The sequence below is a fragment of the Grus americana genome, chromosome 5 (assembly GCF_028858705.1).
Source record: "Grus americana isolate bGruAme1 chromosome 5, bGruAme1.mat, whole genome shotgun sequence".
Taxonomy (NCBI): Eukaryota; Metazoa; Chordata; class Aves; order Gruiformes; family Gruidae; genus Grus; species Grus americana.
This window is the reverse complement of record NC_072856.1, coordinates 14418151-14433060: the sequence shown is the minus strand read 5'-3', so window position 1 is coordinate 14433060 and position 14910 is coordinate 14418151. Positions and strand designations below refer to the sequence as shown.

The following is a 14910-nucleotide window of genomic DNA, read 5'->3' as shown; positions in this document are numbered from 1 at the left end:
ATGTTTTAAAGACTTCAGAAAGGTTCATTTGCAGGTCTGTAGATGACTTAATCTTATTCAGATTTCACCCAGATTAAAACAGCCACACTGACTAGAGACATTACACATGTAAGAAAACTTGGCTTTTAAATATTTTAGGAAGTGAGATAAGATGCAAATGCATCACTAAGACTTTTTAAAATATCCTTATTCATGTGACTGGGTCACTTGAACGAGTTAAAAAACTTTCAAGCACTTTTTAAGAACATTTAAAACATTATTGTTTCAATTCCTTTCCCACCCAGCTGTAAAGGGGCCTCTAGATTACTGTATTGTCAATGGGATTTGTAGAATAGCAGCCAGAACTAACATGAAACTGAACAATAGCAACATTGTACTCCTTCTCAAGAAAAAAGAAAAATGCAGCCTACGGTAAAACCTTGGGCTGCTACATGAGGATTGACTCCTTTTACAAGATTCGTCTGACTGCCTTCTATTTTTTAAAAATCAAACCTTCATGTTAAGCTTTTACAATTGCTTTCTTGTTTAAAAATAAGTTAAAATTGAGAAAAGACTTTTTACTTGAACTGTTAAAAGCAGTTTATTGATTTGAGTAAAAGTATGTGACTGGAGGAGAATAATATAAGCAACTGTCCCTGTCAAAATTGTCTAACTATTAACATTAAGTACTCCAGGAAATGCTTCAGTATTACTAAAATAATGCTGTCTGTATACATAAGAAATATATTAGTTATGTGCTAAGTTTGATTGCAGTTTTCTAGATTTCAGAAAAGCCTGTCATGAGCAAACAAACAGTAAGGAAGATGGCTCTTCAGCAGGCAAGAGTTACAAATAAAGTGGAAAAAAAGAGGTATGCAGACAAAATCAGAATTATCCACAGGGCTGCAGCTCTCAGCTGTCCTGATGAGAACAGAGAGAAGTTACCACTTGAGATTTTTTGAAAAAGGAAACAAGTCCACAGGTTACTGAAGGAAGGCAATAGACACCTGAACTCATTAGGGGCCATGGAGCATTCTCCAAATGAAGACGACTTGGTTGGATCTTCAACAGGAGAAAGCACTTTCAGCAAGACCTTCCCTCTTGCTTGTACGTCTCACATTTCCTGGCTCTCAGCCTCCCACATGAAACAGACCTTCAGTTTGCAGGGTAGGACTACAAAACTGCTGCAAGTAAAACCATATGATGTTTGTTCACTCGCCTTTGACTGAAAAAGTAGCCCCTGGGTGAAGCTAGATTTTCTTTTGTCCATTGACACTGGAGTGTCTGGACTTAAGCTAAAAAGGGACTTACAACCTCTGTGAAATGTCCTGAAGGAAAACAAAATATGAGAACCTGTTTGGTAAAATCTTATGCAAAGGCAAACTGAGCAGTTAGAACTGGTGAGAGTCACTGGACAGTGAAGAGTTGTTTCAGGACCATAGGACAGTTTGCAACTGAGAAGTTTATTCCACTTGTGAAGTCATAAGTTTGCCGATGACACCAAGCTGTGTGGTGTGGTCGACACGCTGGAGGGAAGGGATGCCATCCAGAGGGACCTTGACAGGCTGGAGAGGTGGGCCCGTGCGAACCGCATGAAGTTCAACAAGGCCAAGTGCAAGGTCCTGCACATGAGTCGGCACAATCCCAAGCACAGCTACAGGCTGGGCGAGGAATGGATTGAAAGCAGCCCCGAGGAGAAGGACTTGGGGGTATTGATTGATGAGAAGCTCAACATGAGCCGGCAGTGTTGTGCTTGCAGCCCAGAAAGCCAACCGTGTACCGGGCTTCATCAAAAGAAGTGTGGCCAGCAGGTCGAGGGAGGTGATCCTGCCCCTCTACTCGGCTCTGGTGAGGCCCCACCTGGAGTACTGCGTCCAGCTCTGGGGGCCCCAGTACAGGAGAGACATGGAGCTGTTGGAGCGAGTCCAGAGGAGGGCACGAAGCTGATCAGAGGGCTGGAGCACCTCTCCTATGAGGACAGGCTGAGAGAGTTGGGATTGTTCAGCCTGGAGAAAAGGTGGCTCTGAGGAGATCTAATTGGGGCTTACCAGTACCTGAAGGGGGCCTACAGGAAAGATGGTGAGGGACTGTTTATGAGGGAGTGTAGTGACAGGACAAGGGGTAATGGGTTTAAGCTGAAGGAGGGTCGATTTAGATTAGATGTTGGAAAGAAATTCTTTACTGTTAGAGTGGTGAGGCACTGGAACAGGTTGCCCAGAGAGGTTGTGGAGGCCCCATCCCTGGAAGTGTTTAAGACCAGGTTGGATGGGGCTGTGAGCACCCTGGTCTAGTGGAGGGTGTCCCTGTCCACAGCAGGGGGGTTGGAACTAGATGATCTTTGAGGTCCCTTCCAAACCAAACCATTCTATGATTCTATGATTCTATGACTTAGAAGAACTGCTAAACTGAAATTTATTAAAAGAAATACTTCATACTTCTAAAATTTTGACTTACCAGCAGCCATATTTTATTCTACTGATTACAGCTAGGATCTGGAAATAGTTTTATATTAGAAAGATTAGCCTCAGAATTTTAATAAAATATAGTTTGTCTATTGACACTCACCAGAGAATGACCTGGTATATTTATTCATATGCAGCAAGACCCTAGAAAACAAAGTAATGGTTAAAGAATTTTAACTGATATGCATTGTGGCTCTTCTCTAAACTAAATAGTTTTTCTTTTCTGGTTAGCTTTTTAAAATGCAGTGAGGGTCCCTTTGTGTTTAATAGAAACATTTTTAATTAAAAATATAACCTATTTAAGAAAGAAATTTTTTTAAGAAAAATATACCCATATTTCTTTAGTGAAAGATGTTTGACCTCAAAAGTATCTGAGAACTAATTCAAAATACTTAGTTTCAGATCCTGATGTCAATAACACCTCTGTACCAAACCCATGTTTTAATGATTTAATTTTCAATTTATTTTCAATTATTGCCCCCGCCCCTGCCAATTTACAACATTTAAATCAGAATTAAAACAGCTACAACATTTCCACATACACACATACACCCCCCCCCCCGTTGGTTTGGGTTTTTTTTTTTTTTTTGTGAAATAGGTTGGAGAGAAAGTTGCCATTCTCCAAATAGATGCCATTCTCCAAGTAAAATCAGAGGTTTTATTGATTTAGGCAATTCCACACCCAATATTTCAGTTATGTATATTTTCTCTTGCTTCCCCACCTCCCCTCAAGATCCTAGTAGAGAGACTTATTCTTCTTTCACCATGAATATTTTGCTTGCCTGAAAAAGTAACTTTCCTCTTCTCTCCACTATTAATAAATTAATGGTGCATTAATATCTTTCTTCTGCTCACCATGATTCCACTACATGTGTTCTGATTTCATGGTTAATAGGATAATGCATAATGTATCATTAGTATACAGTCCATTTAATGCTTCACAGATAATTCACAATTAATCACTGACAACTGCAAGAACAAACAGGGGAGCTAAAGTTCTAAACTAACAAAGAGGGGGAAAAAAAGAGTTCAATGTATTTTTAACTCTGTTCAACTAAAACCAGATGACAAGACCATTCTAAAACAAAGTCGGAAGTGTAAGATGAATTTTTTCTCCTTAGAGGTCAGCTTATTACTTTTTGGGAAAGAAGGAATACTGGGTTTCAGGGGATGTTGGTTAGTTGGTTGTTTTCTGGTGAGCAGTAGCTTTCCTGACAAGTGCAATGCTATCTATTAGTTCAATGGTATTTCACATATTGTCCAGGATAGCTCACTTTGGAGACCATTCTGAGTTAGTGTCCTGTGATCTGTTTTATTTCTCCCTCTCTTTAAATGCAAGAGATTTTTCTCTAATAAGAAATGTATAATCTGGTATAATAAGCTTGACAAGTTAGCCCAGCTATTCAAAGAGGAGTCACCATCTAGTGCATACCAAACAAGAAAATCATGTCTCACTTAGTAATTTCAAAGGGAGTCTGATGTTGCAAAATATTTTGATGGGAATTGTATTTGATATGTAAACAGCACGTGAAACCTCAGCTGAAAAAGTGCCTTCCTTTTGTCTCTAGACTGAGTCTGGAATTCATCTCACATGATCTGAACTAATAGTTAGATGTCAAGGTGTTTAGACATCTCCTCCAAACAAATTATCAGCACTTTTTTCCATAGCCACTGGGAAAAAAAGGCAGCTCCATGGCATTATGTATACTCTGTCTTGGGCGGTCACCCTCAGAGAGAAAGAATTGCCCACTTCTTTCTGTGGTCTACAGAAAGTACCTAAATTACTGGTCTGGACTATACTTACAGCATTGATCTTCAAAACAGATGAGAGTTCCCCCCTAGAGTAAAGCACATGATAGATTTCTTCTACTCCAGATATTCTAAACCAATAACTAGTCTGTCTCATTCCACGAAGTTTGTATCCTTTTAAGGATGAGACACTCATGTAAATGATCGGCTGTGCATCATGGTATTTAGTCACTTCCCTGTTTATCCATCCCTAAAGATGGGCTAAACTTGGGAATCACTAATTTGTAATAATTGCTGCTCTGAAAAAAAGTGTGGCCTTTTTGATAATTAAGCAGTACAGAAGTAGAGAGTCATGACAAAGGGCAGTGTATCTTGCTTTGGAAATGGAAGCAAGCGTGTGTAAACAAGCACGTTGCTTAGTGTACAAAGTGTACTCCTTAAACTTTTGTGTTTATCACAAGTTTACAAGTCATTTATCCTCAGCTTCATATTGTGAGATGTTATTTATTTTTATTTTATTTTGTTTTGTTTTGTTTTGTTTTATTTTATGTTAGATATCCACAGTTCTAACTCTAGCAAGAATCTTGAAACCTGGGGGTTAGCTCTGGCTCTTCTTTACTAGCAGTGCAGGCACACTGACTTACCATAGCTTCAAAGAAGGCTTCCCTAGATGATTGAAGCCCATTCCATAATTATTCTTTTGACGCAAGTGAAAACGTAGATGGTTGTTTCTGGATCTTTTTAGATATATCTTCTTGATTTATCATAAAATTTGCCTTACCTGATGAGTATACATAATGGACATATCTTGTAAAGTATATCCTTCCAGAACTACTCAAAAAGAATATTGTTACATTATGTGATATACAAAAAAATTCAGACTAAATTTTTATATACACCAAAATCAGTAAGTTACTTTGAAGACATGTGCATTAGGTCACATTCTAAAGGTTGTGGAGGACATGGACAACAGCTAGTTAAAAGCCAGTGGTAATATCCATAAAGCTTGAAGAAAAGGGTACAAGCAGTGTACCTTTTCAGTTAGATATTTCTGACACAGGTGATCACAACAGTGATAGAAAAGGTACTGCGTTAGACACACCTCCTTCTTCACACCATTTAAGCCTTTTGTTCCCTTTAAATTTCTCTCTAAAGCAAATTAGCAGTATTACCTACTTTTTCTTTGCACTGGTTTCCCATAGCTTCCATTGGGGTTTTGGTGCACTTGAATCATTAAAACAAAAAGTCACTGATAGGCTGTTGAAAATGAAAGAGAAAAAATCTTTGGTTTCCTGGTGTTTTGTGTGTAGGTCTAGTAGTTTTCTTTTATTACTTTGATTCAGTAGTTATTTGGCAGGGGACTGATCAATTCATAAATTCTTAGTTAGCAAGTCTGCTTGTAAAAGTACCAATACCTGGAAGTAGACTATTATATGTATGTTTTCTCTCAAATATTCTGGAGGATATGCTCTTCCCCCTTTTGAGGGAACGATAAACATTTCTGTTTGTTCTAGGTGATCTAGAGTACATTTATTTGACAGGTTATTTTTGTTACTTAGTTTCTCAGCAAAAACCTTATCAATATAATAATTACCAGGACCAGACCTTGGAATTTAACTCTCTTCTATTCAGATAACTAGCAATTTTACAAATAACACTCCTAAGAGACAGAAAGTTGTCTCAGCTAGAGAAAGAGAAATTCAGACCCAAGAGCAAACTAGAACATAGAGGTAAGGATTTCTGCAAAGCGTTTAAGTATCTAAAGTAGATGACCCTGTGTTTCCCTTGTTCCTAGTTCTTTACCCTCTCAAGGGCTGAAACTATTCACCTATCTCTGCACCAGCTAAGCACTTCCCACTCAAATGAACAAATTCACTTTAGACCTATCTTTCAATGCTCGATGCCATCTTCCCTCCCTCCCTTTCCCCCTCCCTCCCTCCCCTTAAAAAGAACAGTAGTGAATAATTTACAGTGTCTAGAGTGTTATTTTAGATACATCAAATTTAATATAAATTTAAACTGAAAATCAAAGCAGATTTCTCAAAATACAAAAGCCAATGGTATTTTGACTGTTCATTGCTGTTATTTAAAAGGAGATGGTCAACATACATATTTGGAACCAGCCATATGAGATACCAGAATCAGTCCTGTATTAGTGCAACATGGCACCCTACAGACCAAGTCCCGTCTTTTGGACATTAACAGGCAACCCTAAAAAATAGGTAAGACATCCAATTTATAAAGACATTATCTTGTCCCTTGTGGATTTAAATATTATTTTAAACAGAACAGGTCAGACAAGTAACATTCCACATAAATGATTCATGTACCAAACACATAATAAACTGAGAAAAAAATTTATTCTATAAATGAAACATCCGGGCCCCGAATATCTGTAAACAGTTCAAACTAGAGCTGAAATTTGAACACAATGTCCAAAGTCACTGGAATGCAAATCAAAGTTACAAAGAATTCTGTAGTTCACTGCATGTTTGTCTTTGTCTAACATTTCTAATCTCATATGAAATCTAAAAAGTTCAGAAAAAAGTAAATGAAACTACAACATTTCTGACAAGCATAACATTTAGTTTCCAGAATAATTAAGCTAATATCTAACCTACAGGCAGTCTCTAGAGGTCAATGAGTTCACATATATGAATTGATATGTAAATGTATTACACATACTTTCTACCTCACTCTACTAACTGTATATGTATATACATAGGGAGTCGAAAGATTGATCCACCAAAATACATGTTTTAGTGAAAATCTTTTGATATGAAATATTTTGTTCCATACTACATTGAAATTAAACATGTTTATTCTGGCTTAAACTGTTCCTTTATTTTTGGTTTAAAAACTGAAAAATCACTTTCAAAGCAAACATTTTTAATCCAGAATTCATTCAGAAGTAATGAGAAAATAATATTTCAGTATTTTTAATGACTTTTTATTTTCAAGTTAATTAAGAGGAAGGGAAGAGGTATGTTTATTTTGTCATAAACTTTAGCATATACAAAAATAAAGTGCACAACTTTAGGTGAGAAAATCAGACCTAGTGAAAATGGTTTTGATGACACTTAGGTGATAACAGGTCTGAACTGGCTCTTTCAAAATATAATTTTCTACTACAAATATGAGATCCACCTTAAATATATTTTGTTTCTGTAATGTAAACAGCCACATTCATAATATGAACACATGTAAAAGGACAATATGGGCCTAGAATTATGGCCACATATTTACAGATTGAGAGTATCTGTATTAAAATCAATTGATGAGGATTCACATTATTGTCTCTAAGAGCAAATTAGACTAATTCATTGCTACTGGCCTGCTCACTGAATATTTGACTGACATGTTAGAAATGGCTTTAAAACATTAAGAGTCATAATGGCATTTTCTGAATAGCTACTTCAGTTCACTTTACAGGTGTGGACATTGTTTTTAAATGAGATTTTAACTCTGCCTATTATGGGATAAACTCTACCCATCTACAAACTCATATCTCTGGTGTTATTTGCAGCTGACACAACAAGGTTCAGTACAGGACATTCACAACAGAATTTGATGTGTTGTATTCTATTAGGGATTATCACGCTATCAGCATGATAGCAATGGGACCTTATTGAGTTCATTTTTTATGAGATTTACGAGTTCATTGTTTATTCCAAGAATGTTGATCTTACCATTTAAAGAATCCATGGTTCATACATGTATTTCTGCTTAGAAAAGAAAGCGTTAAACTTAAATAATATTTTTAAAGCTGTACAGTACCATACATCTTAAGAATCTCAAAAGTTTAAGGAGCTGTCTCAAAGTAAGCAAACAAAGCAGAATTCATCTCTGCTCTTACTAGAAAATTACATCTGTGAAACATCTGATTCAATGCTTATCTTTGAGTAGTTGCTTATGACAGAGGTCATTGTATGTTTTCTAATGTTTTAAAACTTCAGCCAAGATAGATCTCATAGTTAAATGAAGAGATCACAAAGAAGAAATGTTAAGGCAGAGACTTCTTAACGTATATACTCAAGGGGAGAACAAAGTAGCCACCATTTATGAGTGCTTGAAGCAAAACAGATTTCTCAGACACAGAAAATGCAGAAGGCAATCACAGCTTAGCAATTTTCTGGTGCCTTTCATCTAAACACCACATAATACTAAATAAACATTAATGAATTAAGCTGCTTAACATATCTACAAAGTAAGTACAGTAAAGAAGACATGTAGTTACTTTTTTGGCAGATGTCCTAGTACCCTAAAGTTGCTGATCATAAAATGATCCAGAGCAATAGTTGCAAGCCATCAAGAAAAAAAACCACATATACTTTCATAATCTACAGACTGTTTTGTGACAAGTTGGAAGAAAAAACACTCTCAAGATATTGCTGTTTGATTAATTTTAAATTTATGTGGTTTCTTGATGAAAAGAAAAAGGCAAATTTTAAGAGGAATGTTCATTAAAAAAATAAATATATTTTAAAATCATCTCTATTCTTTATGTTATCCATTGGTAAAATCTCCTTTTTTCAACTCCAAGAGCTCCTGAAAGTCCCATTTCACAGTTTTAGAAATACAGGACTAGTTAGAAAAACAGAAACATGGAAATTGAAGTTACAATTAATTTATCTGTTCTGATTATTTAGTGTATGCATGCTCAACTTTTCACAAAAGTAGTAGCTTGAGTATTAAAAACATGTCTGGACATGCTTACTTCCAGTTCTTGTGAGGCCTGGAAAGGAGGGAAAATTATCAGTGTGTAATGATTTCAAATCTTATATACCTTCACATTGATGATGTTTGTTTGATTTCATAAAGATTTTTCTGGAATTCTCTCAATTTCTTTGGGGAACTTCCGTAAATGTAAATAAAATACTTGTCTGCAAGTGTGTATCTTATACAGTGTAAGAATGTCCTCTAACGTCATTCCAAGCCAGTATTTGAAAATTTTCTGAAAAATTTTCTTAGCTAATCACAGCTACATATTTTCATAATTCTATTAAAAAATAACATTTAAGAACTAGACTCTGACTGTGACAGCCCTTTCATTTCAAAGTATATACTTGCAGTTTTAAGGATTACTTTTCTTCTAATGCAGCAAATGCATGAGATTAAAGCATTTCTTAAAAAAACCTGCAAAATCTTCTAACTGCAGAAAAATATCAGCAATAAAACATTATTAGAAGCATTTAACATCAAAGCACCAAATTCCTGGCTTCTTTACCTGGATTCAACTATATTAAACAAGACAACAACATTTTGTTAGATTGCAGTGATAAGGTCTGTTGACGTGTCTTGGCAGGAAAATAAAATAAAAAATTACCTTTGCAAACCACTGAAACAAGTTTGCTCATTCTGTTTCTTTGCTCCTACAAACCACACATTCATGGCTTTAAAATAAATAAGTCATAAATAACAAGAGGATTAAAACTAAATAAAATTGTATATGTACTATCTTATTGTATACCTATCATCTTGATTATTTTTCAAAGGTTTTTGGCTCACATTTATACAAAGCTCTCTTCCATATTTGTGCATAGCAGAAAGGAATCCACAAGTCTGGGCTTTACTAGCTGCTGAAAATCTGAATCTTCAAGTTCATCAGGACTCATAACTGCTAGTCTCCGTAAGGCTGCCTAGAAAAACAAAACAACACAAATGTAATACTGTTAAGGTTTGACAAAGTCTTCATTGCATGAATCCATTATAACTATCTCTAAATAATAGCCAAGACTCAAAACTGAACTGTGAAGGTCTATGGACCCTTCTACCTGGCTAATTTCTTGTTACTGTCTTCATCTGTCAGATTAATCTCCCCTCAAATGCAGGCATTAAATGACAATTCTTTTGGGGCACATATTACTCTCAGACCTGAGCAGCAGGGACAGCGTGGTGTTAAAGAACACAGAGGTGAGAGTCAGAGCACTTTGATTGTAAACCTATCTCTGATCTGCTGCACGTTTCACGCTACCTCTTTGTATCTCAACTCTCCTCTCAACTTTTGTGTTATTTATGAGAACTCTAAGCCATCTGATTCAGAAAACTTCTGCTACTGAAGTTTTATGCAATGCCCATAACAGAAATACTTTACATACTAGTGTAGTAGAAAGAAGCCAGACATTTCAAACCATTTGGGAACAAATAACACTGCCAGTTGTTCCGATTATGAGGCTGCACATTACAAATTGTATTGATATTACTGTTACTTTCATAAACTCTTCCCTTCTAAGTTACTTGTTTTTCTCACTGGAGAAAAATATACAACAATTACATACCTTCTAGCAACCTGACATGACAGATGCAACTGGAAAGCAGGTTGGCTTTCCTCAAGAACAAAAATTGTCTTCTATTAGTAAGGTCTGATAGTTGTGATCAGCTTATCTCTGTGCTGTTTGTTAATGCAGCACTAACACAAGAGTTAATCATCTGCTTCAAAATATACAAAAAGTAAAGAACCAAGCTAAAAATACCAAACAGTACAAGCCCTCAGACTTTTGTGACAATACCTGTCAGAACCTGAAGCAGCTTATGTCTCAAGGACAACATTTTTGCCATAGAAAGTGTCATCAGGCAGTTACTTAAATATCAGAAGCAGAATTGTTGAGACAGACAGGCAGGTAACATCCCAAACGATAGGCATGAGTTCAAGGAATGTGCAGCAAAAACTTCAATGAGACAGAAAAATCACAGTCTGGTTCACTGCCGTCACTCTGTGGCCTCTGCTCTAGCCATACAAGATTAACAAGCCTTCTCGGCATGTGTGAAGAATAGCCACAGCATTTCTTAATGTTCACATTCATACTGTCTTAATGAATGAGTCCTGCTTAAATGAATAAAACTTCTCATATGCTGGTACAAAGCTAGCTGTTAATCAAAGCTGCAATAACCAAGTTTTACTTTTACATTTAAAATACATTAATACTAAAAAGCACTGTCAAACAATATTCTTCAGCCTTCATTCATCAAAACTTATCTCCTAACCCAAGATCCTCCATGTCCCCAGAGCACTTTCCTCTCACAGAATGCTAGGTGAAATTACTCAACCCCGACCGTTGGCTGGGGCTAACAGCTGGAATCTTTCTGCTAAGCAGCAAAAGCGTTAACCTTCTGTTGGCCACTCCTCGGCTGGACACTATATTGTCTTGGAGACTCAAATAGAAAAAAATTGATTGTAGTAAAAGCAAGAAATCTCCTTTCTTCTCTTTGGCCACTTTACATAAATATTTCCATATATATGTATGTGTGCAGATAAAGGGCTGCTACCTCTGTGATTCAAGGCTCATTTCAGCAAACATAACATGATCAGAGAATGGAATTCAAGAATTACTGAAACCTTAAATTCTGAAGTGTTCCAGTGAAATTTTTAGTGCTCAATAATGTGAAGATGAAGCTATTTTTCCTTATGTGTTTAAAACTTCAATCAGAGGATAAATAATTGACACTGTACAGGATTATGCTTAAGGGGGAAAGCAGGAGACCCTGACATGAATTTAAAACATCCCTGCAATACTTATGCATTTTGAAATCTAAAGGGCTTTTTTTTCTGCATTTTTCAGGATAAGCATGAAAGAAAGCTTAAAATGTACCTACCAGACATGCCACTAAAACAGAATCACTGTTATTTCTTTCAGTTGGTGATCTGCAAAGTTTAACTAGGCGAGGAATACCTGAGTGCACAAGAGAGTATCAGGAGAAATAATTTAGAAAAACAAACTCCTTATTTTGAGATGAGGTCTTTTTTAGATGTTTCACATTTATCTCCCTTAGTAGATATGATCTCTAATGCAAAGATGATATGCAAATACTTAAAGGACTGCCCATACAACTATGTAGTTCAGAGCAGTCATAATTAATAGTTGTAAGCATAAACATACAAATGCATTGTTTTTACCCATTATTGCTGTTTCAGAGTGGAAATTGTGACCTCCATTTATTTCCTATCAGTCCTCCCACACGCCCTTAAAAAACTGCAGCCAAAAGAACATGTTGCTTCCTGTTAGATTCATCACATCTGGACCTGTAGGGGTCCAACTTTTCTGTCCACTGACAGATCCTGCACAAGGGTTTAAATAAAGGAACAGAGGAGGCAGCACGGTCAGTTGGCACAGTCTGCCACAGCTATGTATTGAGTGGACGCTGCACCTCAGGTTCCTCTGGGAAATGAGCCAGAGGTTCATTTAGCACGACCTCCTCAGTCACTCTCTGGACAGACTGTATAGGGAACCTATTCCATAAAGTGTACCAAGTGAGGCTAAAAATTAAAAAGAGCTTCTCCATGACTGGCAGTTCCTCCCTCTTTTTCAGTCTGCCATTAAGCTAGTGATACATCCTTACAGCTGAGTTTTACGGCTGCATCTGCCACTTCAGGATCTCGGCTGAGTCGTGCCAGCGTAACTGCAGATTTCTGTTGGACTCGCTCACAAGCAGCAGCTTCTGCTGAATTTCCTGAAGATGGTCTTTCAAAGAGCATTTCCATTAAAAGTTGAACACCTAGAAGGATGTAAGAGCCATTGTTATTCTCTCTCCAACAAAAAACTCAGTCCAAAAAAGTAAAGGGAAAAAGCAAGCTAGGTAGATACAGACCTATCACTGCCCAAATAGGGCATGAAGGATGCATAAATGTGAACTGCAATTTGGCCATCAGCATTCAGGCACATCTGATCTGTGCGTAAGTTTGTCTTCACTAGGAGGCTACAGAACTTCTGGAACTAGAAAATGCACTAACTCTTCCCTCCTCCAACTTCTCGACTCCTCTACAAGTTGGTGTTGATATTCTATTGTAGCAGCACAAAAACAGATGAGACTGTACTGGTTTCTATTTTCTAGACTATTTTAAATGTAAGGACAATTATGTGCTATTAGACTCCATATGCTATTAGGCATTCAGATTACTTCAGGTAGCATCAGAGGATTTTAACTGTTAGAACATTTGCATAAATAATTAAGAGAATTAGCATCAGAATCATGCAGCTAGATAACAATCAACATATAAAAAAGTCAGTTAAGAAGAAAATGTATCTAAACTCTCCAGGATTCAAAGACCCTTCTCAGTTTGTGAATCTGGCTTCTGACCAGCATCTGATTATCACAACATTAGGCAGAAGCAAAAAGTCTTTATACACGAGATGAGCGTCAATCTTTCTCAAAAATCTGAAGGCAAATGCTTCTGTGTGAACTTCCATTACAGAGTGTATACACAAACTTTACATCATCACATTGTGCTTGACAATCCACATCTCCACCTACTGTAGTATCTAGCATGAGTTAGGCCTATTTGGCATAGCTGTCAGTATAATTTCATGAACTTCAATCAAGTTTCTGCTGTAGCAGAAGTAGATGAAACATGATCAAACACCTGTCCCAAACAAAAAACGTTTTAGTGTGCTCAAGGAAATAGACAGCCAAACTACATAACCAATCTGTTAATCATAAAGGAATGCAAAATCTTCCAGGACATCTCTGCATCGTGAGGGCTAACAACAGCAAATCAGCAAACAACAGCACAAGTCAAACAAACAAATCACTGGCAGGGTACTCTCTACCCAATCCTATAATTACAGACACCTAGAGTCCTGAGAAATGTCAGGGTCTTACCAAGAGTTTCTTGAAAAGACTCTGGGTAGGGAAGCCCCATGTGCCTGCACCAAGAGGTCCAGGACCATGTCTCCAACCTCCAGGAACACAGGGAGCTTGGACCAGGAGCATGGCAGGAACCACCACATGGACCTGACCAACCTCTCTTTGAGACTGCCCCATCCCTCCCATGCAACAAGGAGGTCATATAAGAAACCATCGTGCTAACCTGCCTCGCTCCTCCCCCTCACTGCACTGTCTTCTGCATGGGACAGGGAAGTCAGGTAATTTGTAAAATCAATTTATCTGTCATTAAATTGCTTCAGTATCCAGATCCATTCCACCTCCACATTGTCATTTTGTCTCAAACTGTAACATCTATCCACCTTAGCAAAGACATCAAATGCGCACTACCTCTGTGTGCATGGATCATATCAAGCAAATTAGTTGTGCCTGATCCTTGCCAGTCATATTTGTGTGCACAGAGCTCAAATTTTCCACTGAAATGCAAGAAACTTCTAAATCCAATATTACATAGGAATTGGCCAATTCTATTTCAAGAGCCGCTTCTATGTAGATGCTTTCTGAAACTCCTTCTCCCACCTACAATCAGCCATGTCTGAGATTCAAACGAATCCAAACTCAAACCATTCCTATCCAAACCTTAATTAAAAAAGTGTGGAAGGGATATTCCCAGGGCAGAAAAAGCAATATATGTGAAGCTTCACTGTAATTTAATATCTCCCACCAAAAAAAAAAAAAATCCCAAACCAAAAAAAAACCCCAAAAAACCTCTTACTGTATTGCTTGGCCATGAATTTGCTGGTAGGTGTATTAAAAAGCAGTTACATCTTCCTGTATCCTTATCTACAGAATTATTAACCTAACTTCTCAGACTTCTGGTGGGCCTATAACACCTAGAGTTTTTTCAATATAATGAATTTCTCATAATATGATATTTAAAGAAGTGTGGAAAAAAAATTGGCAACTGCTCTATAGTAATAAAATCATAATGCCTCAAAATTTATAATACTTGTGAATACCTGTGAAAAAAGTGACACAAAATGCAGGTATGCATGGCTCAGTATCAGATTATGTCTTTCAATGTGTAAGAATTGCCACCTTATAAAATGTAATTACCAGA

The 14910-nt window shown here is 37.0% G+C and overlaps 1 protein-coding gene across 2 annotated transcripts in view; it reads right to left on the bottom strand.

The window, feature by feature from the left end:
- The window catches only part of INSC (INSC spindle orientation adaptor protein), a 242670-nt gene that overhangs the window by 87214 nt on the left and 140546 nt on the right, over window positions 1-14910 (bottom strand). The window contains exons 11-14 of one of the 2 annotated variants that reach the window (XR_008577455.1): window positions 12528-12683; window positions 11784-11860; window positions 9699-9829; window positions 2545-2585 (exon numbers count right to left, since the gene is read on the bottom strand). Coding sequence is in view for 1 of the 2 variants with exons in the window: in XM_054828497.1 (XP_054684472.1) it covers window positions 9701-9829; window positions 11784-11860; window positions 12528-12683 (362 nt within the window). In the remaining variant the exon portion in view is untranslated. Of the gene's footprint in view, window positions 1-2544; window positions 2586-6602; window positions 9830-11783; window positions 11861-12527; window positions 12684-14910 lie in introns of those variants that run through there. The other variant, XM_054828497.1, reaches the window with a different exon arrangement.